Source organism: Heloderma suspectum, chromosome 1 (assembly GCF_057233095.1).
Source record: "Heloderma suspectum isolate Gila_16-S chromosome 1, 16-S_ref, whole genome shotgun sequence".
Lineage (NCBI taxonomy): Eukaryota > Metazoa > Chordata > Lepidosauria > Squamata > Helodermatidae > Heloderma > Heloderma suspectum.
Genome location: NC_139458.1, coordinates 134,226,268 through 134,250,507, shown reverse-complemented (window position 1 = coordinate 134,250,507; position 24,240 = coordinate 134,226,268). Strand labels below are relative to the sequence as shown.

Below are 24,240 nucleotides of genomic sequence, written 5' to 3'. Positions count from 1 at the left end.
CATGTACCCCCTCCCCCACCCCCGGAATTGCTCTCTAAATACTATTAAGAACAAATCTCAGAAATAAACACTTACCGGTGTGCCTCCTTTCTCTGCCACAACTTCCATCTCCTCTTCCAGATCCTCAAGGGGTGTGCAATAAGTAGAACAGGTTGTGTCAGGATCCCCCAGCTCCATTTTCTCTAAAGGCGAGGTGGCTATTTTTATAAGCACCCCGCCATCCATGTCTTCAACAGGCTTCACCTCAGTGCTATCCATACTCCAAGTGGCATGTAACTCGGTTTCAGGAAAAGTTCTTTGCCCCATGGGAAATACAGCTAAAGGTAAGCTCTCTGTTACAGTCGCTGTGACAGCAGCACCCTTCCCTGGTTTAATGTTTATGACTCCAGTTGTCATAGGTGCAGTTTCTATCTTTCTGGGCTGAATGCACAAGGGTACCGGGGGATGAGTAAAACCCATCAGTTTTACTCAGTCACTCTTGGCCGCGCCACATTCTCTGTGCAGAAAATGTGTCTGGACATGATGAAAGGCTGTTTTTCTGGGGGCAAGGCTGTCCCTATTGGTCAATGGGGTTGTGGGGCGTGACCTTACAGGGCTAGGCTCTAAGACCTCTTCCTATTGGGCTGCGGTGGCGTGGCGAGTTCATAGAGGGGTCACATGACCCCCGTCAGGTGACCCTGAAGGTTGTATGACAGGGTCAGCTGATCGCATATCTGGGGCTTCCGGCTAGGGCGGGACTTCCCATCTCAACAGGGGACGGCGCAACTGTCACCGTCGAAAATGGGGCGTGGTTTAGAGTTTGATGCGAACCCCCCTCCTTTACTACTGCTGTTCTTGCCCCCCTCGGCCAGCCACCCTACCACCCTGCTCGGCCTAGCCTCTTCCACTCGTTGTGCAGTTGTCTGCCACTGCCCCCTGACCCGTGAGAAAGCCACGGCTGGTGATGAGGAAGGGTGACCCTCTCCATTCTTAGAACCGCATGGAACCACCATGTTGGGCCATCACTCTCCCCCCTACCCCAGGACTCCAGAGGGCTACTGGTTCCCTTCTGGCTCACCACTGCTGCCATCCCCACCCAAGAGAAAGCGGGAACCTTCTGAAGAGAGAGCAGCCACCCCGCCCAGTGTCGGGGGTTTAACTGGGGTTTTTGAAGCGTGCTGTTTTCATTCCAAGAAAAAAGAATTCCATTTGCTGTCCGGTTTGGAAACTCTTGGCTGGCTAGCTGCTTTATCTCAGGGTGTTTCTACGGTAAGCAAACCCCCTGCAAAACCCCACATCCTTTCTGGAGGTTCCTGCTTTCATTTTTTTTGCGGGATTAGCAAGGGCTTCTTTACACGGCAGCCACGCGGTTTGAACTGAGGGAATGCCTTCCCCCTCCCTGGCATGTGTGCAAAGGGGGTGGGGAGTCTTGTTTTCATAGCTCAACTTCCGCTGTACTGCTTTCTCGCAGCCCCCAGGAAACCTCTGACTTACTTCTGAGTAAAGATAATGCCACAGTATGAGTCTGCAACCCTCGGCACATTTACTTGGGAGTAAGCCCCATTGAACTTAAGTTAATAGGGTGCTCTGAAACAACAGAGGACATTGCTCCTGAGCTTGGGGGGGGGTGCTGGGGGATCAGATGTGTCTCCCTTCATTGCAGGGAGGCACTTTACCCTCTTCTCCCTCCGACTGAGGCAGGAGACGCAATTGGCAGGCGATTCTTGCCCTGGCGCCTGTCAAAGGCTGTCGGCCGTTGCCACCCCCAGCTCCCCCAAGGTCGACTCAAGCAATCTTAGAGAATTAAAAAAAGAAACACTTGGCAAGGATGAAATAAGCAAGTTGCATAACCATAAACAATACAATTATTATGATTAAAAACATTAGAAATATATTCTTAATAAAATTAAATAAATTGGTAATTTGCAAAGATGTATGTGTTCATCTGGCAGATCTATCAAGTATAACAAGAGCAGAAATAAGCCATATGCTCAGCACACAAGAGAAGAACACGTAGGCAAAAAATCAAAGTCAAGACATCCATTTTGGCAAATGAATCAAATGTACACAAGAGGAAGATCAAGAAGGCTGTGTAGATTGAGAAATTGAAGCCTAGCGTGAATGCAAGAGAAGAAATGGTCCAGGCACTTAGATTTGTGAATTAACTGCTTTCGGAGCATGAGCTAAAGTGAGCTTTGTGTATGCCTGTAAGTGGTTAAGCGGTGGTGGTGGTGTGTCAACTCTGAGCAGGCCTCGCTAACTCTGTAATTGGAGGCTTCTTAGGAGCTCTTTTCAATTTGTTCTAGTGAAGCAACCCAGCAGGCTGGTATTGAGAATGGTGCGTCTACATCCAAAATGTTTACCACGCACCAAGGGTAAGAACAATAAAACAACTTTTGACCTAGCATGGAAGTGTGGATTGGGGAAGAGCTTGTTTTCATTACACATTTGAATGGTCAGAGATAGGGATGGTGGAGAATTTCTCCACGAATCTATGGAAGGCCGAGTGCCGACGCATTCGGCCCCCCGAAAGTGTTAGGGAAATTCTCCGCCGGCCCCCCCCCCCGGGATGGGACTTACCTTCAGCGAATGTCCCTCTTGGCGGTGGGTCCCGGTGGCGTTTCGGCGGGGGCGGGGGCAGCGGCCGGTCTCCTGACCGGCTGCCACCGCCGCCATTACAAAACAAAGTTAAAAAAACAAACAAACACGTGATAGGCTACGTAACGATTTACGTAGCCTATCACGGCTAGATTTCCAAAGTCAGCCGTGATAGGCTACGTAAATCGTCACATAGCCTATCACGGGTGACTTTGGAAAAAAAAAGCGCGTACTTCTCGGTGTCCTCCACATTCTCAACACTTCCCAGAGTCTCCAGCTACTCCACAAAGGGGGGATATTAACTCCCCCAGCCTTCTCACTGCTCCTTTTCAGAGCAGTTACTGCTGTGGTTACTGCATTCAGCGGATGGGCGCAAATCCCCGACAGTGGAGAAATGTGCGCACCTGCAGCAATGGAGCAGTTACCGCAGGTGTGGACATTCCCCCTCATTTACATCCTAGCCCTTAAATTTGCGCAAATGCTCCCAGTGGTTTTTAAAAAAGCTTTAGAAGGTGGCTGGATGGGATGGAGCAAATGGGGTGTCTGCACCAGCAGTATTTACACTACCCCCCACCCCATGGGGCTCCATTCAGTCCATCCCAAGCAGCTGCTTCTCAGGGGTTTCTTTAAGTTACTGCTGGAACGCAGTAACTGCTCTGAAAGGGAGTGGGAGCAAGCGGGTTGGGGGGGAATTAATGCTTCTCCTTTCTGGAGTAGCTGGAGATGAGAAGCAGTGAAAACTTACACGAGCCTTTTCCAGGTGTTCTTCCTCCTGTGCTGAAAGAACGCGCGAGGAGCGCTCCAGCCCTGTTCCCCTCCATAGCCACTTCCGTCACTGTGTATGCATGGAAGGCAGCAGCCTGAAATGGAATTTCCAGCGTTCTTAATCACATGGAGAGCCTCCATGGATACAGGAGGCTCTCCTGTTCATACGTTTATGATACTTATATCCCACCCTGTTCCACAGGTATGAGAGAGCTGACGGCACTATCTCCAACTCAACCCTGATCAGACAAGAGACTGGGCGTGACAGGGCTGGGGTGGAAATGACCAGCACACCTGCTAAATTATCATACAGTCCTGGGCACAAGAATCTCAGCACAGAAGACTCTTAATGGGTGGTTGGCCTGGGGTTTGTAGAGAACCAGGAACTTGGAATGATGTAGGGGTCAGAGATGGATCGTCCTGCCTCCTTCGCAATCAATACCACAAGGAGACAAAGCTTCAGGCGAATACTACTTCATTTTGCTAGAAACTAGCCTCTTTGCAAATGCAGATTCCAGGAAACTCTCAGACTGCCTCAAGCCCCTGAACAACTAATCTGTGATCCCTGATTAGAGGAGACCAACTGGAGGGTAGTGAAGTTGTGGACAGTTTGGGCGTGAACCTCATGGCCAGACTTGCTTTGCAGTGATGCCCCTCCCTTAGGGTGGCTTCATGCTACGTTGGCTTCCAGGAGTGGCTTCCTGGCTGGGCATCTGAGCCCTGCCCCTAGCTCTTCCCGTTTTGCTTTGTGATGCGCCCTAGCATCTCTCAAGTCATGCCCCTCTTCCTCCTCCTCCTCGGAAACTTGAGTTCCCGACAGTGGAGGGAGGGGCAAGGACTCAGCCTGGGCATCTGTTTGGCAAGGTCTTCAGAGGAATCTCTCTTAGCATCTTGGCTCACTAGGGAGGGTCCCTCCCCCAGCCCCCGATCTAGCAGTTCCAACTCTGATTCAGAATCTGAGCTGCCAGACACCTCACATTGCTTGGACTCATCCCTGACAGTAGGAACGAAATTCAAACCATTTGGGAAACGGTGGACTAATGTAAAAACAACAGAGTCTGCTGGCACCTCAGTGACTAACACGGTTGTATTAAAAACCAACAAGCTCCGAAGTAGCCATGCTGGTCCATGAGACACCCCCCCCAATCCACCGTCGGGCAATAGCTTTATTAGGACCAAACAAAATGCCACAAAAGTGTTTGTTGGTCACCAAGATGCCACAAATCTCTTTGTTGTTTTGCTGCAAACCAACACAGTTATCTCTCTGGAAAATGTCAAGATCTGTCTGTCTGTCATCCAGTAAGGTAAGATATAGATTTATAAACTTAAAAGAAAATATGCAGAGTATATATCAGCCTTCCTCAACCTGGTGCCCTCCAGACATGTTGTATAACAACTCTTACGATCCCCCGGCCAGTGGGTGTATGAGGAGACACAAAATGAATACACAGCAATCATGGGGTTCTTTGCCGCCCTCGTGTGTCCAATGTAGGGAACCGACTTTGTTTAAAAAAGAATTAAACCACCAGTGCAATGCTGGATTACGGTTCCTGTCCGTCAATCCAAGGATAAACCTCACTTCAGACGTTCCTTAAAAGAAGTAGTTCCATGTAAAAGTTCTTTAAAAAAACAGATTTCAGAAATGCGCTATTCGTGCTTTGGGACCAGAGCCATTTCTTAAATGTATCCACTTTTGCTAGAATTGGATACATGGCTGAAATTCCATTTCCACATTTCCATTTCCATTAAAGGTTCAGAAGCCCTGTCCTCTTTTGCACCTGGCCACCAGCTGAGATACGCACATGGGACATCGCACATTGGAATCCATTCCAACACCTCCTTGAACGTGGTGCTGTTTTAAAGGTGAAACCTTCATGTCTACAAACTCTTTTATTATATAGTGGCGAACCTGGCGTTGCATGGGGTGGAATAGCTCTTAGTTTTATTGCTTCGACAAAAAAACAGAGGAGAAAAAACGGAATGTCCCATACTTTGAAACAGCAAAGCCTTATTTATTTTATTTATTTTGAGCATTTTTAGCCCACTCTTAAAAGGCTCCCAGAGTGGCTTACAAAGGCTAATCTTTAAAGGCAGTCCCTGCTCTCAGGCTCACAATCTAAAAGACACGACACAAAAGGAAAAGGGGGAGGGAGGGAGGAGGGGAAAGAAAGCACATGCACCGCTGGCCGATGTACCGGGCCAGCTTGGCCTCCCGCTGGTCAAGGTGTTCTTCCCGGGAGGCGGGGGGTGCAGCCTCCCAGCGGCCCTTGGTTCTCTGGCTGAGGGACGAGGCCAGAGTCTGCAGGCCCAGGCAGCTGCCAGGTGGAGCTGCGTGTTCTTCCCAGCAGGGGGGTGGAGCGAGCTCCCTGCAGCTCTTCCCTCTCCAGCTGGGGTATGGACCAAGCCTATGCAGCTGCTGGAGGTGGACACATTGTGCCCACCCTGTCTGAGGGAACCCCTGCCTGCTAGCACCCCTAGGCAAAGCCCCTGCCGTGGTGCATCCCTATAGCCCCAGCAGAGGGCTCTGGCCACCGCATTGCCCTGAGCAGGGGGGACGGGGCAGGAGTGTCGCTCAGCTCCTTGGATGCCCCTGGCCTCGACCTGCGTTGCCTGCAAAGCTAGGTGAAGGTGAGGGACATCTGCCACCTAGTGACCAACAGGGGCACTGCAGGCTTCAAACCCAAGGGGGCCACCTTAACAATTCGTGCGTTTTAACAGCAAAATGACCAGAGGAGCACACCCCGAGGATCCCCTTCGTCTGGGTGCCAAGCCTGCAGTGTCTAGGTTCCACGGTCTTGGTGCCATGGCACTGACCGACAGACAAACAGGCAGACTCAAGTGCTCTCTCATTATTATAGGGTTTATTCAGGTTAGTACAATTTAAGCCTAGTACATACATGCCCTACTCTCTCACTCTCTCTCTCTCTCACACACACACACACACACACACAAACACTCATCCCTACCAAAATGAATCAGATCCTTTCCCCAAAAGTTCTGATATCTTGGTACTATGAGGAACCAGGCAGAGCTTAGTAACACCTTAACAGCAAAATTACTAACAGTTTAGAAAGGTTTGAAGAAGGAGGAAACAGTGGCAATGACAATACTACATGTGCAGCACAATCCCAAGCCTGTTTACTCACAAAAGCCCCCTGGTTCAATGGGACTTACCCCCTAGTAAGTGTGCTTCGAAAGGAAACCGAAGGTTCCACCCTGATACACACTTACCTGGGAGGAAGCCCGCTGAATATAGTGGGACGTTTTGAGTAAACACACCTAGATTGCAGCGATGGTCTATTTGTGAAACATGTTTATTCAAACTTAGCTGATTTCCCCAGCCTCCTTTCAGAACTGCGTATCATGTCAGTAGGCGTTCCCCACCCCTATTTTTCTTGGTTCACATTGTCCAGCTAGTCACAGGTATTACCTGTATCAAGCTGCCTGTTCTCAGAGCGAGCTCCACAACATGGTACTTACAACCTCTCTGCTCCTGCTTGTATCTCAGTGGTTTGCTCCCTGCGGTCTATGCTCCATACTCTTCTTCTGCTTTATCTTTAGTCTTGTCCTCAAACCGTAACCGGGTTTCTTTAATTCAGCTACTCCTTTGGAGCTTGTCTTGATTCTTCCCCTTTCTCCTAGTATTCTTCGTTATTTTCCATACACTACTTCTAGCTACCACGTTACGAAGAAATGGTGTAGCATCCTGCCCCCGCCCGCCCAGTCAGAGAGTAAGAAAGTTCATTTCCATAACCACAGTAAGAGAGTTATCAACGGGGGGGGGGGGGAGGCTATGGCTAAAAGCCCCCTTATCATTTTAAAGAGCAATTCTGAGAAATCTTGCCATACCCATATTAATGCTGCACCCAAGCCCCAGAAAGGCAAAACAGAGTATATGACTGTATTATCCTCATATTCATAGACATTCATAAGGACATCGTAAGAGTCCCCCTGGATCAGAGCAAAGGCGTATCTATTCCCGCATCCTCTTCCCCGCTGTGAATGACCTTAGCTTTCATATCCCAGAAGGCTAGCTCAGTCCCATCTCCGTCTGCCCTCTAGCTTTATATGCTTTCTGCGGTGATGCACTTGGGGAGGGTATGCTTCTTATCCATGATTGTATGCTTCGAGCCAGATCTTGCCTGACTCCTTCAAGGAACTGCAAAGAAGAGGGGAAAAAAGAGCCTGGTTGATGGCTATGGGACAGAAGACACGGAAAGCACATGCGTTTGATTCAAGAAAAGGAGAGGTATCAAGCAGTGAATTTAGAGGAGAGGGGGCAGCAGGCCGCTTTCGGTGTCAACTGTCTCTACACGCGGCTTCTCCTCCCAGATCTTCCACACCTTGATGTTTTCTGACCAACAGGGCCACGGTTCAATGGCACTATGTTGTCAGAACAACCAAAACCTGGTGCGGAGGGCAGGCGCTCTTTTGAGAGAGAGAAGCCCTGGCCCAGCGGTGGAGCACACGGTAGGCACGTAGAAGGTCTCCAGGGCAGTCGCTGGCATTTCCAGTTAAAAAAGGATCTCAGAGGTCTTGGGGGGCTGCTACGAGTTGGAATCCCAGTCTGTACTGGTCTAGAACAGGGGTGGGCAACCTGTGGCCCTCCAGATGTTTTGGCCTACGATTCCCATCCACCCTGCCAGCATAGCCACCGGTGAGGGATGCTGCCCACCCCTGGTCTATGGTCTGACTCGGTATAGGTATCGGAAGCTTTGCATGTTAAGCATGCATTTTGTGGTCAGAGCCTTCAGCTGAAACAGCCAATGGCACTGAGGCGACGATGCAAATATCTGAATGAATGTCCCCTTGTAGCAGGTTGTGGCAAGTTCAGGAGCAGTGGTGTCTAGCCCCACGCCTTTCATATTTTCTTTTCAACAGAAGAAGAGCTTGGGATAACTCAATTGCTTTGGTGCAGGGAACTTGACTTTCTGATTCACGCGTCCATGTTGTCCTTGGACAAAACGTAAGAGCAGTTCAGCAATGGAGCCAATTGCCTGGAAGGGTGGTGGGCTCTCCCTCGTTGGAGGCCTTCAAGCAGAAGCTGGACAGGGTGGATGGACAGGCTGCCCTACAGCTCTATGATTTATTTATGTGGCACTCATTCTTTTTCTGCAGTTACGTTCCAGACAGGTCTGAGTGGCCACAATCCACACCCTGCCTCCTCTGAAGCACTCCCATTGACTTGAATTGGATTGCTCTGGAGTCAATCTGTTGTGAACGAGCCTAAATAAATTCTAAATACTGGGCATCTTCCTGTTATTCCAAGAGTTTTTGCCAGCATTAACAAGTTGTTCAAAATTGCCTGCAAATGCTAGTTTTTATCGCAATCATTGTGTGTAACTGCACAAATGTGAAGAATCTGCCAGCCAGCAATTAATACTATATTTCCCAATATAACTGGGATGGTGCTCTTTATACTGTGTCCGTGTTCATTGGGCAGATTGCAAAAGACATATGTAAACACAGCTATAATAGCGATTGTTTTAGCGTTCTTGACTCTTTCTCGGTGCTTTCTATTAATGCAGCAGGCTAAACCCTATGTCCCAAATAGGTTCAGCACAATGGATAGCTCTTTTAGAATTCTGGCTGGTTCTGACTGAAACCCAGAGATGCAAGAGCAGGTATACTCTTGCCATGCAATCCTACTCAGTAAGTCCCACTGTGGTCAATGGGTCTTAACAAAAATTATTCTGGCAAGGTAGCAACTCCCAGTGTATCTTTCACAAATTTGTGAAATTCTTGTTCACTGGATAGATGACCTGATTGCAGCCAATTTTAGTAGCAGTGGGTTGTATCCACTGTGTTGTATTCAATGTTAGTCTAACGCAAGTCTCATTCATTTCAGTCCGTCTACCCTAAGTAGGACCAGTGGAGGCCGGGGCCCCCAATTTTGGTGGGGCTGTGCATCCATTGTGGGGTTCAGTCAGAACCAGCCAGAACTCTAAGCTATCCATGGGGCTAAGCCCTATGCCCCAAATAGGTTCAGCACACTGGATAGTTCCTTTGGCATTCTGGCTGGTTCTGACTGAAACCCAGAGTGGATTCACAGCCCCAACGAAATCGGAGCCACCAGTCTCCTCTGAGTAGGACTAACCCCGTGTCTACACTGGACCACATGAAGTGCGGATGCAGGGCCATTCTCCATCACATTTCCTGCTTTAGACAGAGCCGTGCTTTTGCAGAACAAGTCATGGCAATGATGACACAGATGCAAGAGCAGATAGACTCTTGCCATGCAATCCTAGGCATGCTCACTCAGAAGTCAGCCCCACTGTGGTCAATGAGTCTTATTCTCAGGTAAATGTACATAGGGTTGCAGCCTAAATCTTCTACATTCCTCAGGGCTTCAGATAATAACTGGCCAGATCTGAACACTCCCCATTATTACAACAGCTAACAAGATTTTATTACTATTGCTGGATCACTGCCCTCCCATCCTCAGTCTCATATATAAAGAGGTTAGTTTGGCCCAGGAGATTTATGAGCACAACCGGATTCCAAAACTCTCTGGCAGAATATATCCACTGACATGCATGGGCTTCTCTGTTGATATCATGACCCAATGGAGTTAGCAGGCACTGGGCATGAATTTTGTTCCTGGTGCTTTTTTCATCTCTAGTTATGATGCTGTGCTTCTGTTGTGACTGTATGTACATTCCTTGCTAACAGGCAGGGTACAGTTATTGTGCCAGAAATTATGACTTCTTGAAAGCGTCCCAAATCTGGTTGGAAGTGGAATGCGGGCCACGGTAGATCCTTAATCTGATCCGACAAGTCTGTGGCTTCTGCCTCCTCTCCTTCTCCCATCATCAGCATCACCATCATCATGCTAGAGACAGCATATGAAAAAAAGTCCTGGGGAAATGGGTGACGGGTTCTGTGACTTGTGATTTCATAGGGACTGTTTAGCAGCCTGGGGGGCGTCTCCATGACAATGGAAGGAGAAGCCCATGGTGGCTTGCCCAGATTTTTCAAGCAGCCGGCTTTGGTCTACGCAGAGCTCCACAAACTAGTGCACTGCACCATTCTAAGTCCCTTCACAGGACCATACTTCCAGGTGGGGTAGGGGGGTTGGACTGAATGTCATCAGACTGGCAGGGGCTGGTCCACCAATGTGAGAGGCTTACCCTGTCCTTCCTTACAGCTGACAACGCTGTGAAGGATCGAAGCTTTGCATTAATTACCCCCTTACAGTTGAGAAAGCAGCTTCGACATAGGGCTTCACAGCCTTTAAGAGAGCTAGCCCTCTGAATACTGAAAGCACCGTGGCTCCAACCAGCCCCCTTTTTAATCCCCTTTCTCCTTTCCACTGAAGCTCCAGATGCTGCAAAGGATTGAAGCTGCGAATTAATTACTTCCAAAAAGCAAGGAAGTAAACATCAAAGACACACAGCTTTGACACTGAGGCTCCTAAATGTGTTATTTCAATGCATGGGAATCTCAGTAACTTCTGGAGCGTGCATTTCGGGAACAAGCCTCATTGACCACAATGGGAGTTACTTCTAAGTAGACACACATATGTTTGTGCCAGGAAAGACAGGGATGGGAAAGACAGGGATGGGAAACCAGCCCCCTTTCCAACCCGATGCAGCGCAGGGTCGAAGGTGCGAATTAGTTACCTCCAAACGACAATAAACCAAACAATGGAGAACCACAGCTTTGAGATAGAGCTTTACAGCCTTTAGGGAATTAGTGCTTTAAAATGTGCTATTTCGATTGAGGGGGCTCTCTGTAAATTCTGAAGTGTGCATTCAGGGGACAAGCCTCATTGACCACAATGGGAGTTACTTCTAAGCAGACACACATATGTTTGTGCTGGGAAAGACAGGGACAGGAAACAGAGGGAGGGGAAACCAGCCCCCTTTCTAACCCGATGCAGCGCAGGGTTGAAGGTGTGAATTAGTTACCTCGAAACGACAATAAACCAAACAACGGAGAACCACAGCTTTGGAATTAGTGCTTTAAAATGTGCTATCAATTGAGGGGGCTCTCTGTAAATTCTGGTGTGTGCATTCAGGGGACAAGCCTCATTGACCACAATAGGAGTTACTTCTGAGTAGACTGAGTAGTAAAAAGATTGGCTCACATGGCTCTAATTGGTTTGTGCTGGAAAACATGGGGAAAAATGTCCTAAAATAACCTGCATTTAACACCCTTTTCCTTATTGACATGAATCATCATGTTTCCTTATACACTTGCACAAGGCTTCTTTTGAGGTCTCTGCCTAGAGTTGCCTAGATCTGATCAGATGCAATTTGCATGCCCACAAATGTATGTCCAAGAGAAAGTGTCATCTCACTGATTCTCCCTCCCCTTTACCCTTCATGACATAAATGGGCAAATGGTGTATTCTATTCAGTATTCTGTTGACTTTCATATCCGTGTGCATCCCCAAGTCCCAGATGGTTTCTCCATCTCCATTCCTCAGCACATCTCCCTACCTCGATACAGCTTGTCACGGGATACTTACCGCAAGATGTCGGCAAAGCCAGTGAGCAGGGGCTTGCTTTGGTACTCAATGCCATGCTTGGCACACAGAGACTTAACCAAAGGGGCCACCTTCCAGAAATTGTGTCGCGGCATTGTAGGGAAAAGGCTGAGACAGCGAGAGAGAGAAAGGTGAGGAGGTGATATTAGGCCCCCTTTCTTCTCACAGGGCCTGTGACTCTGCTGGAGCACCTGCCCACCACAGACAGGGCAATTTCCCATGGTGTTTTTAGGGATCTTTCCCACTGCCCTACATCTGTACTCACTGGTGCTCGATTTGGAAATTCAGGTGCCCTGTCACCCAGTCGTTGAAAAAAGATTGGCTCACATTGCACGTTGCCTGCACCTGGTGAAAAACGAAGAGAGAAACAGGAGTGCGGTGGGTCCACGGACGCTCCATCAGGCCAAGACAGCTGGGATGCATTATGGGAGCAAATTCTTAAGCAAGTATTTCGAATTCAGAATTCTAACACAGATTCTCCTCTTTTATTTTTCCCTCTCCAGCACTACCAATTGTGTGCGTGTGCGTGCGTGTGTGCGTGTGCGTGCGTGCGTGCGTGGCTAATGGTTCCAACAAGGAGCCTGATCTTGAAATGATTGGTCTGCCAGGAGGCGGAAAGCCTTCTTTGTGGATTTCAGGGAGAATATGGAACATGGGTGTTCTGGGAGACCCTTTCACGAGAAATGTATGGATACTTGCATCTACGTAGCCTAAAGGTGATCCTCCGGTGCTGCAACCTTGATAATGAATTGGTATTAGCAGGGGGATCTACACTTAAAGGTAGATGATTACTGGAATCATCGTAATGACATTGTACTTCCCGGCAATCATCTTTTTTGTCCAGAAGTACTATGAGCCCGCCCTTGTCTGCTGTTTAATAATGACGCTGGAGTTACTGGCCAGAGAATCCAGGATGTCCTTTTCTCTTTGAGGTAGATTGTGCCATGGACAGCATGAGTTGCATTCCAGTTTTGGAAGGTTTTAAGAGTTTTGCCTAACCAGGGAAACCTGTGGCCTTCCATGGGCAGTATCCAATGCTGCCTGTCCACCAGCAGGGCTCACTGCCGCTTCCATTCCATGAGCGGCCAGCCCCATCAATTCCCTTCCGCAAGCGGCACTCACCACTTGAGTAATGGAGATTTATTGCTTCTGGGGGCAAGCCCCGAAATCAGTGGCAATGCCCGTTTCTGGAATGGGGCAGGTTGGCAGAAGTGCCTTCTGTGAGTTCTGCTGGCCTGCCCTGTTCTAGAATTCCCCAGAATTAGTTGCCACCAGAAGCACTAAATCTCCATTCCGCAAGTGGTGGGCACTGCTTGCAGAAGGGGATTGGTGGGGCTAGCTGCTCACGGGCAGTCTCTATTAGATACTGCCCCATATGTTGTTGGATTACAACTCTTATCATCCCTGACCATGGCCCATCCTGTTTGTGGCTGATGGGAGTTGGAGTCCAACAACATTTGGCATGTCCCAGTTTCCCACCCCTGTCCTAAAGGTTCATCACAAAACCCTTCTGGACAATCTTTCTCTCAAAGTCAAATTTGAAATGCATGATTATAGTGATTCCAAAATTCAGGAACCCCAAACTGAATTCTGAAAAGATGCTTAAACTTTCCATTTGTGCAGTATTTCTTTTCAGTTCTGATTCAGTTCGGCCTTCTTTCAGACTGCACCAGGACACCGGGGAATGTTGGGAATGATAGGCCTCTCTTCCTAAAAAGGGATGATTTTTCCAAAAAATCCTTGGGTGGAAAAGGAATGCTGGGAAATGAGATACTTAATTTCTGCCTTGGCCAGGTTCTTGTTTGTTTAACGCTCCTGTCCTGAAAAGAGATCAAAATATTACTGCTCTGCTCATCTGACGTGGTTTGGTGTGTGTGTTTTTTAAAGTACCATATAACAGCTAGAGAAGAACTAGGATAATAAAGGCATATCAAACCACGTGTGTTCAGGCAAGGTTCTCCCTGGAAGCTTTTTGTCACTGACATTTACTTACTTACGTAGGGCGGTTTATAAAACATAGAGAAACAATCATTACCCAAGGAAATACAAATAAAAACAACTTACAAAAACTAACACAACTTTCACACAGGCAAATTGTAGCTTGATGCTATGGTAATTCGTTAATTGTGTATGTGTGAACGAGCTCGCACATACGAGGACACACAAAACACACACAGCCTCCAGTAAGGAGTCTAATCCCACATGCCCCCACGTTTTTTGAGGAGAGGGGGAAAATGAAAAAACAAGGGGTTATTTCTTACCTGGGTAGAGACCCAGTCCATGTTTGTATCATAATCAATGTGCATAGGAATATGGCTCAGCTGTGACACCCATGTAAATAAGATACTCTCTGTAATGCTGAGAGAAACGACAAAAAGTCAGGGCGTAAAGGCAGCCCCACCCACAAGCTGAAGAGTGGGTCACTTCCCTGACCCGGTCTTTATTTGCTAGCTTTGGAAGGGCAGCCAGGCCCACCAGATCAGTGCCTTCTTGTCTAAACCGGTAGCTGACCAGCTGAACAAACACACACATTAGGTTGGACCCAGACTAAGTTAGTCATGCTTTAGCCCCATTCAAATAAATGGGGCAAGTTACTTGAGATTGACATAATCCCCAATTGATTTCAGTGGGACTAAACTGTGACTAAGATAACCCTACTGATCAGGTTGGGAGCACTGATGCTGGAGGCCATGACAAATCCAAAGCCCTGCTACATTTCCACAGGGTTGAAGGGAGAGATGAGCCATATTTTTCTTCCCCTCCCCTTTTTCTTTCTTGAACAGTTTCCTTCCCAGTGATACCCATGGGAGAGAAATATAGTGATGTACGAATGTTATGAAATCCGTTGTTTCTTTTTTGTAGCTTGTTAGGGATCTTTCGTTCCGTCACCCGCAGTGATTTGAGAAAGTGTATTGAATTCGGTCTGTGTTTTCCGGTTCACCGTTTGCAAACTCCAGAGGTTTGCCTGTGTCTGCCTCTTTTCAAGAAGGGAGGGAAATCCCATTGAAAGCAAATTGCCTTCCGATTTGGAGGTGACAGGCACTGCTTTCCCACCGAAGCACTGCTTTCCCACCTAAAGCAACTGCTTTAAAAATATCTTAAAAGATGCCAAACTCTGCCAGATGAATTGCATGGCACAATCCTATGCATGTTTAAAAAGTCCCACAACTCCCAGCATTCCCCAGCCAGCCATGCTGGCTGGGGAATGCTGGGAGTTGTGGGACTTTTTTTCTGTCTAAACATGCATTGCATTGTGCCCTAAATAGCCAGTGAAATCCAAACTTTGAAGGCTTTCTCCTGCTTGGCTGAAAAAGAAGACTCCCCCATCCACCCAGGGAGCCAATGTGTAGGGAGGTACTGGGTAAAACAAGGGCACATAAAATCCAAAAAGGGATCCTCATAATTTCATATGATTTTTAAAGGGGAGACCCACAAAACCAGTGTCCAATCACAGAGCACATCTCCCTCCACTGACTGAAGTAAAAAAAAAAAAAATGCATCTGCCACCAGCCTACAATCCTGCATTTAAAATGGGGTTTTCTAAGTCCGTTTTAAATGCAGGATCACAAGTGACTGCCTTTACACACACTCCCTTATCACCCCCCCCCCCCGTAGCTTAACTTCTGGTGTAGCGGTTTTCTTGTGGCCCCAATCCTGGGCATTCACTTACTTGGCAGTAAGCCACATTGAACTCAATGGGACTTACTTCTGAGTAGACATAAGATCACCCTGCAAGTATGCAACCTTCGAGTAAGCCCCTTGGAACTTAATAAGGTGCTCTGAGACAACAGAGGACGTTGCTTCTGAGCTTGGTGGGCTGGGGGATCAGATGTGTCTCCCTTCATTGCAGGGAGGCATTTTACCCTCTTCTCCCTCTGATTGAGAAATGCCAAGGCAGGAGACGCAATCGGCAGGCATTTGTCTGTATTTGTCCCAGCGATAGGCTAATGGCAGCTGCCATTAACGTATGGCCTTCCAGAGAGCCGCTCCGCACGAAATCCTCCAGAGCTGGAGGTAAGAGAAGCCGTTCCGCCGCAGAACCTGGAGGTCGGATTCTTTGGAATCAGGCCTCATTTGAGCCCGCAGTGGAATTCTCTGACATCCCTAGAAATGAACTACACAGGACTTTGAACATCAGTGTAGTACAGGCTGCAGACCTTTCCTCAGCCTCATGGAAGAGGCTTGCTAGGACAGGTCTCCCTCTGCAAGGGTAGACCTCTTTCTCCACCCTCATTGAGAGACACATCTAACACATTCTATGGCCCCGGGATTGTCTTCCAGGGACCATATAATTGTTCCCTGAAATTCATCTGTATCCAACCCAGTGCTTTCATTTTCAATATTGTGAAAAGCCTACTCAGGTTAGATACAAAGATGCAGACAAGAAAGAGATTAGCAAAATGTATGATTTCAAAGACGAAATAGTGACTGAGGGCAGGGTCACACATGCATGTACATGCATCCTGTGATTTCTCTGTCCCTCTGACCATGAGTATCTGTGGTGCTGGATCGATGATGGCTCATTCACACATGGAAGTTGTCACTGGATGCCACAGTCACCAAGAGGTGGATGTGTGTGTACCAGCCCGCAGCAGAGGAGATGATAAGGGGTGTGTGGGCCCCAAAACTAACCTCTGCAGGTGAGAAATGGGTAATTTGGGGACCAGGCATGTGGTGAGACCAGACAAAGAGAGCAAGGAAATCCAATGCACACTACTTGAGCAGAAGAAGGTATCCGAAGACGCCCCTCACTCCCAGAATTGGCACAAAGGCAAGAAAGAATCGGACAAAGTATGCCATGGTCCATGCGACTTCCTAGAAAAGAGAACGAAAGGAAAGGATCCGTTATAGTATCACCTCCCCTTGACGCAGGTAAACACATATTTCCAAGGAGGGTGAACACAATGCCCACATATCTTGTCACGTACAGAGTAGGTGGGGGTACTCTGTACTCTTGAAAACCAACCAGCCTCTGCACTGGCCCATCTGCAGGGAAGGGCACATTGTCTGTATTCCCAGCAAGTCCAACCTTGGCACAGCATTGTGGCCCATAACAGCGGAGGCTGGTTGCTCCGATGTTGCGGAGCAGCGAATCTGCTCTGGGCTCCAATCAGAACTCTAACGGAGCTATCCGAGGTGCTGAACCTAGTTTGGGGACAGGGTTCACACCTTGCATAGCTCCTTCAGAGTTCTGACTGGTTCTGACTGAAACCCAGAGCGGAGTCGTTGCCCCCTGACATTGGGGTGACCAGCCTCCACTGGTCCATGACTCCTACCTACCCACTTCCAAGGGGGAGATTTCTTCCCATGAGCCCAGCTCAGAGTTAAAGAACCAACCCTGAAGCACAAGAGGTTCCACGCAGCCCCTTATCTATGCGGAGGCCCTGTTCATGCTATCTGAGCAGACCCATTTTGTTTTCAGCGGGTCACAGAAACGATCGAGCCACTTTGTGCATGATGACCATTCCTCAGAGCAGTTCTCGACCTAGAGCACTCTTTCCCTATCTGGCACCCTTCAGATGTGTTGGACTTCAACTCCCACCATGCCCAGCCAACTTGGACAGGGGCAATGCTGGCTGAGGATTATGGGAGTTGTAGTCCAACACATCCGGAGGGCGCCAAGATGGGGAAGGCTGATCTAGGGGTTCCTATAGTTCGTCACCCTGTGAGGACCTGTGTGCAAAACCGCCACCTTGAGCATCATAAAATTGCCAGTGATATGTGCTTGTGGAGAAGGGCTGTTTGGCCACGTGCAAATTAGGAATAAGGAACTGGGATGCTCTTTGCAGTTTAATCAATGGAAAGTTGCCTTAGCTTCCATACGTGCTATTTCTGTAGATTTCAAATTGAGATTGATTCAACAAAAACCAATGTTTCATGTATACTGGACACCAGAGAGGCTTGTAAAGAAGACGCTGGCCAGCTCTGCTCGATGCTGGCGATGTAATGCAGACAATGCCTCACTGAAGCGTATGATGTGGGCATGTCCTGTAGTGGCTTCTTTTTGGCTGGAAGTCATTAGTTGTATAATTTTTGTCCTGGAAAAATCTGTAATAATAGAGGATGTACACACACTTTTAAACGACATCCCTGCGAAGTGGGGATTAACAGATGGACAGCAAAAGTGGATACTGGGAGCCGTTACAGTTGCACAGAGACTTCTACTTCAAGCTCAGAAGGAACAATACCCACCACCTACCACTCAATGCACTGAAGATCTTACTGCTCTTGCTATGCTTGAGCACATTTCCTACAACCATCAAAGTCGTATGGATGCTTATTTAGATATACGGACTACTTATATTAACGTATATATTTGAAATGGAAACGTTAATTTTTTTCTCCCCCTCCTTGTGTTTTCTTTTTTCTTTTTCTCCCCTCCCCCTCTTCCCTATAGTCAAGTGATGACTGTATATTGATATGTTTTTTGATATGAAGGTGTTCGGCTTGGGGCGGTGGGGGGGCTTTTTAAAAAAAGTTTGTTGTTATCATTGTGTTGCAAATACAAAGGTTTTGTAAAAATGCACATTCGTCTGCCAATGTGGACCTGAAAATGCACCTAGAAAACTGCATCATCTAAACTGCCTTTCAGGGCTTTTCCAGCTCATCACTTTAAAACACAAATGCACATTGCCCCAGTCTTTGAGGGGGATCTGTTCCAGACATCTTTCCTCAGAGGAGCACTTACATTGCTGAGAAATTGTATACTTCTCCCAGCAACAAGCCAAAATATTTCATTGTGTGGGAAAGTGTAACTCCCTGCCTGCCCCCTTCCCCTCAGCTCGCACTTCCAGTGAGATCAGTGCTGCATGGACTAGGGATGTACGGACGGTGTAAAATCTGCTCTGTGTTTTGCGGATTGTCAGGTGCCCTTCATTGCATCGTCTGCTCACAGGCAGATGCGGACATTTTTTTTCGTTACGCTGAAAGATACATAAATAATTACGTAAGTATTTACATAATTATTTACATAATTTACCTTAGTACATCACATTTAGCGTATTGTCCCCCATTCCATTCAACGTTTCCTCAGCAGAAACCTACGTATTTTCTTACAAATTTATATGCATACATTTTGGGAAAGTAAAAAAATCATCCGGCAGTCCATGGACTCCAAGTGGCCTGAGGGGGGCACTCCGCAGTCGATTCCGCAGGTCAGAATCTTAGAAATCCTCATTTCTAAGCAGCTCATTTTAGTCCGTCTCGAATTTCTTCAGCATCCCTGGCATGGCCTATGGCTGAGTGCCAGAGGACTGGGTAGAGGTCATGTGATTTCCGGTGACGTCAGCAAAGACATTACTAGCAACAGCTCCACTCCCATGGCAAGTATTTTTGTTGTTCTGTTAAAGAGCTTTGGTTTTTCCCTTAAGATTTTAATATCTTTTGAGGCTGAGCACTTCCCTGCAGAATCTGGAAAGTGGCAGAAGTGCTGACCTAGCACTGTTTTCCCCCCATGGTGCCCTCCAGATGTGTTGGACTACAACTCCCAGCATGCCCCTGCCAGTCATGCTGGTTGGGAAGGATGGCCAGTGTAATTCAACACATTTGGAGGTTGCGGAAGGCTGATCTAGCACTTTAGACAAATGCAAATTCATTAATAAATAGCAAGCACCAGCAAAGCTACCCCTTTGCTCTGCATCACCGTACCCTCCATTTACAGACCTTTTCCCCTTTTCTTTAAAATATACTTCAGAGAACGTGTGCTTCCCCTTTCCGACATGCCACAGCACACATCCCCTCCTAACATTAAAGCCACAGACCACTGTCAATTTCACCTGCCCAGCTGGTGGCACGGACAAAACTCTACTGCAAGGGCATCGCCTACTGGTTTGTTTCTTACATTTATATCTCACCTTTCCCGCTCTTTGTAAGGAACCCAAGGTGGAGTACATGATCCTGTTCTTCTCCATGTTACCCTCACAACAACCTTGTGAGGCAGGTTAGGCTGCGAGTCAGTGACTGACCCAAAGTCACCCAGCGAGCTTCCTGGTCAAGTGGGCACTAGAGCCTGGGGCTCCAGAGTCCCAATCCAGCACTCCACACTGGCTCTCACCTGGATTAGACTTCAGAATGTTTGACCCACCAAGCTGAATGCAACCCCCCAGCCATAGCTGCTAGCCAGCCAGTGGCTTGATCCAGCTCCTGTTTGTGCCTGAACTGCAAAAACACAGTGGTTGTCAAGCAGCTGGCAGACTGCAAAGCAAGGCGGACAGGCTGTGTTCAGCTTGGAAGGTCACAAATTGTGCGGGCATCATCTGTATGTGTACCCTGTAGTATGAGGACTGGATGTAGAAATCATGATAGCCTTGAAAGAGGACCCTACAAAGGAAAAAAATGCAGTTGTAGCATAACATTTTAGCTTTCTAAATTTTTATCTTTGCTGTTTTAAATCTATATTTTAAACTCCTGCACTGCTGCTAGGTTTTATTGTGATTGTATTGTTATATTGTGGTTTTAATGTTCTGTATATTTTAAATTGTTTTATTGTGTATTGCTTGGATTTAATTTTTGTGAACCGCCCAGAGAGCTTCGGCTATTGGGCGGTATAGAAATGAAAGAAAGAAAGAAAGAAAGAAAGAAAGAAAGAAAGAAAATAACTTTCCAGGGATAAGCCCTTAGTCTTCATATGCTGTTTCCTCTATTTCATCTTGCATCGCTTGTTTGCACAGATGGCGGCATAAATCACTCTGCTATTCAAAATCCCATGGGATTCCATCTCTCGCCATTCCCACCCTCGCTGCACCGAGCTGGCCTGTGCCACTGTGACAGAAAACGCATGCTCCCGAACGTGGGCCATCATTTGTCCTATCACCTTGGATGGGCAAAATTCTAACACTAGAAAACCCCTCATTGGAAAACAGCAACAACTCAGCATCTTAAAGCTGGAAAGTGTTATGGTAATTCTAGGCACACTCACCCTCCATAGTTTGCGTTTGAAGATGAAATACAACGAGTAAGCCTGAAAGATAGGTGTTATAATTGGAGGCAACACTGTAGAAGGAGACAAGAAGAGCACATCCATTCACTTAAACACAACGGTGATCACAAGCGACAAGCAACAGGGAATTTTCTGTTACCTGCTTTTCTCCTCAAACCATTTGACCTCTTACACTGCTGTCCTAACATACTTGTGCCAATACAGTTGTAACTGCACAGAGTGCGGTGGTGTCACCCTTGTCTGCTAGGTGGTAGAACAGGGGTGGGCATGCATTATACTTGTACAACCCATTGTGCAACGGGTTGTGTAACTGCTTGCGCTCTAGCTGATTCCTGTCTCATTCTACTGCAAGTGTAGATCCAAACTAAGTATGCACAGGACTGCAGCCTTGGACAGGTAGAGCAGAGGCTTTGGCATCTTTGAAATCTCCAAGCTGTAGTCCAAAACCAGACCTTTTGGGCTACAGCTTCCATATCCCCTGACGTTTGGCTATGCCGGCTTGGGCTGATGGGAGTTGTAGCCCAAAACACCTGGAGTGCCTTGCAGTCTAACGCATACAACGCTTTGTCATGGCCAGACATGAACTTTGTGCAGTGAGGCAGAATGAGACATGATGGCAGCAGAACGGATCCTGAACTGCGGGGTCATCTCTGCACAGCTGCTAAGCAAGACAGATGCGGCAATTTCAAGTGGTAGAAGCGGCAGCTAGTGGTGGAGATGCTCCTCTCCCACTGCCACAATCCCTCCCCCAGCCTATTATCTCCTGGTCAGGCTTCTTTAGGGCCTTGGGCTTCAGCTATAGAAAATAAATGGTGGAGGAGCTGGAGGGGGAAAGCCCAGCCCCTTACCCTGCTTGCCCCACATCTGCGTGAAATGGACCCTCACCTCTGCTCTGCCGTGTTTCGGCCTACCCAGCTCTGAAGATACAGGTCTGGCACCGGCACAGCTCTTTCTGCCTTTAAGCACTGGCTGAACTGGTTGTTGGAATTGTCCTGAGAAAGGATTTTCTTCATGCTCTGAAATCGTCTGATCATTTGCTGCTGCCGCCACTTGCTTTTCTACCATTAATACAAGTGTTTCATAAATAAGCTGCTCATCACTATGTGCCAGGCGTCGTATAGGACATAATTCTCCAAAAGGGCCACAATATAAGCGAGACGGATAAGACAAAGGCCAAGAATGACACAGGGCTTTTTGATGAGGGTGAGCGCGGGGGGACATGAGAAGGTTATTTGGCAAATAAACAGTGGGTAGCATTCAACAGTGCCATTCTGTTAGCACAAACGATGTTGCACGAGCAGAAACCAGGTTTTAAACTATGTGCAAGAGGGGGATCCAGCCGAAGTGACATTTGCACAAGCGCACTTGTGCAAGTGGTTACGCGTTATGCGTAGCTGCTTGCGCAACCCATTGCGCAACCATAATGGGCAATCGCTTGCACAATGGAAATATTCGGAGCAGCTTCGCTGACGCTATGTGGGTTTGCAGAATCACACTATTGGATACTGCCCAATATGTCATTGGTCAAAGGGATGTGTGAGAAAATCAGATATACTCACAGATGGAAAAATATATGTGCTGATAATTGTACGGCATGTGCTTCTTCTTTTGCATCCCTAACTGTAAAAGAAAGAGGAAGGTCATGGAAGGTCGTGGAAATCAATTAACTAATCCATTACTGAGTAATTATGCATTGTCAGAAACATATTTCCATGAGTACCCTGCAGCTGGTCTCCCCATGAAATAAATACGTTGGATGATGGGGGAAAAGCAGGAAAACCTGTGCACTTAAAAGGTATCACTGTGCTGGACTGCAAGCACTGATGCTGCACTTCTTTTTAAAATATATATATATGTACACACACACACAAGACACATGGGAAGCATCCAGCGTTTGAACATTATGTTAAAATATAAAGATGTGAGAAAGACAGGGCAGTTCTATACCGTCAGTTCTACTGACTGGAGTAGTCTGGCTAAATCCAGAGCAGCTGGCTGCAGGGGTTAGGACCAGGTGGGTGCTTCTCTGCCGGCCAAGAGGAGCTTCGCCAGCTTGCAGGGCCGGCGTCAAAGGTGGGCATGGCTGGGAACCTGCCAAGGGGCCCAGCAGAGGCCCACTGACAAGAGCCCCTGAGACCTGCGCTTCCTCTTCGCCATGGCAACCTGCTTGTTCACCTGCCCCTCGTTCTGGCCTAGACAGCGGGGGTGGTGAGACGGAGGAGCAATGGATGCCGCTGCCGACTGGCCGACTGGCCTACTGGCAAGCGAGTGGAAGCAATGATGTGAGGGAGGAGAAAGAGCAAGAGCAGCTGGTGGCAACGGTGGACTCCAGAGGAAAAAAGAAAGAAAGCTGTAGCTGCGGCCAACATCTCTCAAGCGGCATGTGTTGAGTTGCACAGGTCCCAGGCTGCTGCCCTATACACACTTATGTAGGAGTAATTCCCACTGGACTCAACAGGGCTTACTTCCGAGCACACATCCACAGGATTATGCTGCAAAGGTCATGTACAGCGCTTTGACCTAGGTCCAAAAGCTAACAGGGAGCCCGAGCAGCTGTGCCAGGGCTGGAGTGATATGTTCCCTCCGTGACCTATCTTCTTTGTCCGGACTACAGCAACTTCCCTTATTTATTTGAATCAAGCTGATTTATAGTCTACCATTATGCCATAGTTAAGGTGCTCAGGGTGATGCACAAAGAGTTTAAAACTACAAAACAAATCACACCATTTCAGCAATAGAATGAAAACACTAACTACATTCGAGACAGGTACAGCAGAGAAAAGCAGCTTAAAAGCAAGGGGTCAGCACAAAACCTTTTTGGCCAGGCTGGTGAAAAACCTGCCAGAATGAAACTTTTTAACTAGGCCGCAGAAGGCCAGAAAAGGGGGGGGGGGATGGATTTCCCAAGGCGGGATGTACCAGAATTTAGGAGAGGCCCTAGCTAGTCATCAGGATGCAGAGGAGAGCCCTCAACAGATCTTAAGGAACGGGCAGGCTGCCATGGAGGAGGCAGCCCTTTCAATATCCTAGACCCGAGCCATTCAGGGTTTTAAAGGTAACCAGCACTTCTAAATTGTACTCAGAAATGAACTGGAATTTAAGATGGGTGTAAATGCTCCCAGGGACAAATACCCACTGTGATGTTTCTGGGTCCAAAACAGACTAAGGGAATGAGAAATAACTTAAAAATATAACTTTATTTTAAGGAGCATCTACGAATCTCTTGTATCACAACCTACAGGCCTCTGGAACCACCCAGACCATGTGGCTTTAGGGGAAGTCCTCAAATTACCAACTCCCTAATACTAAGGGAGTGTCAATAAAGTATAAACTCTATCATTGCATCTTCCCCCAAATTATTAAATGATAATAAAATAAAGATGGTGACTGTAGCCATGAAATTAAAAGACGCTTGCTCCTTGGGAGGAAAGCTATGGCAAACCTAGACAGCATAGTAAGAAGCAGAGAC

General features: G+C 47.7%; 1 protein-coding gene across 7 annotated transcripts in view; it reads right to left on the bottom strand.

Moving 5' to 3' along the window:
• Positions 1 to 24,240, bottom strand: part of LOC146357928 (acyl-CoA (8-3)-desaturase-like) — an 83,157-nt gene that overhangs the window by 42,483 nt on the left and 16,434 nt on the right. For 3 of the 7 annotated variants that reach the window (XR_014783876.1, XR_014792492.1, XM_084860092.1), the window contains exons 6-11: positions 22,331 to 22,391; positions 20,751 to 20,824; positions 16,551 to 16,648; positions 14,095 to 14,191; positions 12,099 to 12,178; positions 11,816 to 11,941 (exon numbers count right to left, since the gene is read on the bottom strand). Coding sequence is in view for 5 of the 7 variants with exons in the window: in XM_084860092.1 (XP_084716218.1) it covers positions 11,816 to 11,941; positions 12,099 to 12,178; positions 14,095 to 14,191; positions 16,551 to 16,648; positions 20,751 to 20,824; positions 22,331 to 22,391 (536 nt within the window). In the remaining 2 variants the exon portion in view is untranslated. Of the gene's footprint in view, positions 1 to 6,186; positions 7,502 to 11,815; positions 11,942 to 12,098; positions 12,179 to 14,094; positions 14,192 to 16,550; positions 16,649 to 20,750; positions 20,825 to 22,330; positions 22,392 to 24,240 lie in introns of those variants that run through there. The other 4 variants (XM_084805659.1, XM_084803455.1, XM_084806546.1 and 1 more) reach the window with 2 other exon arrangements.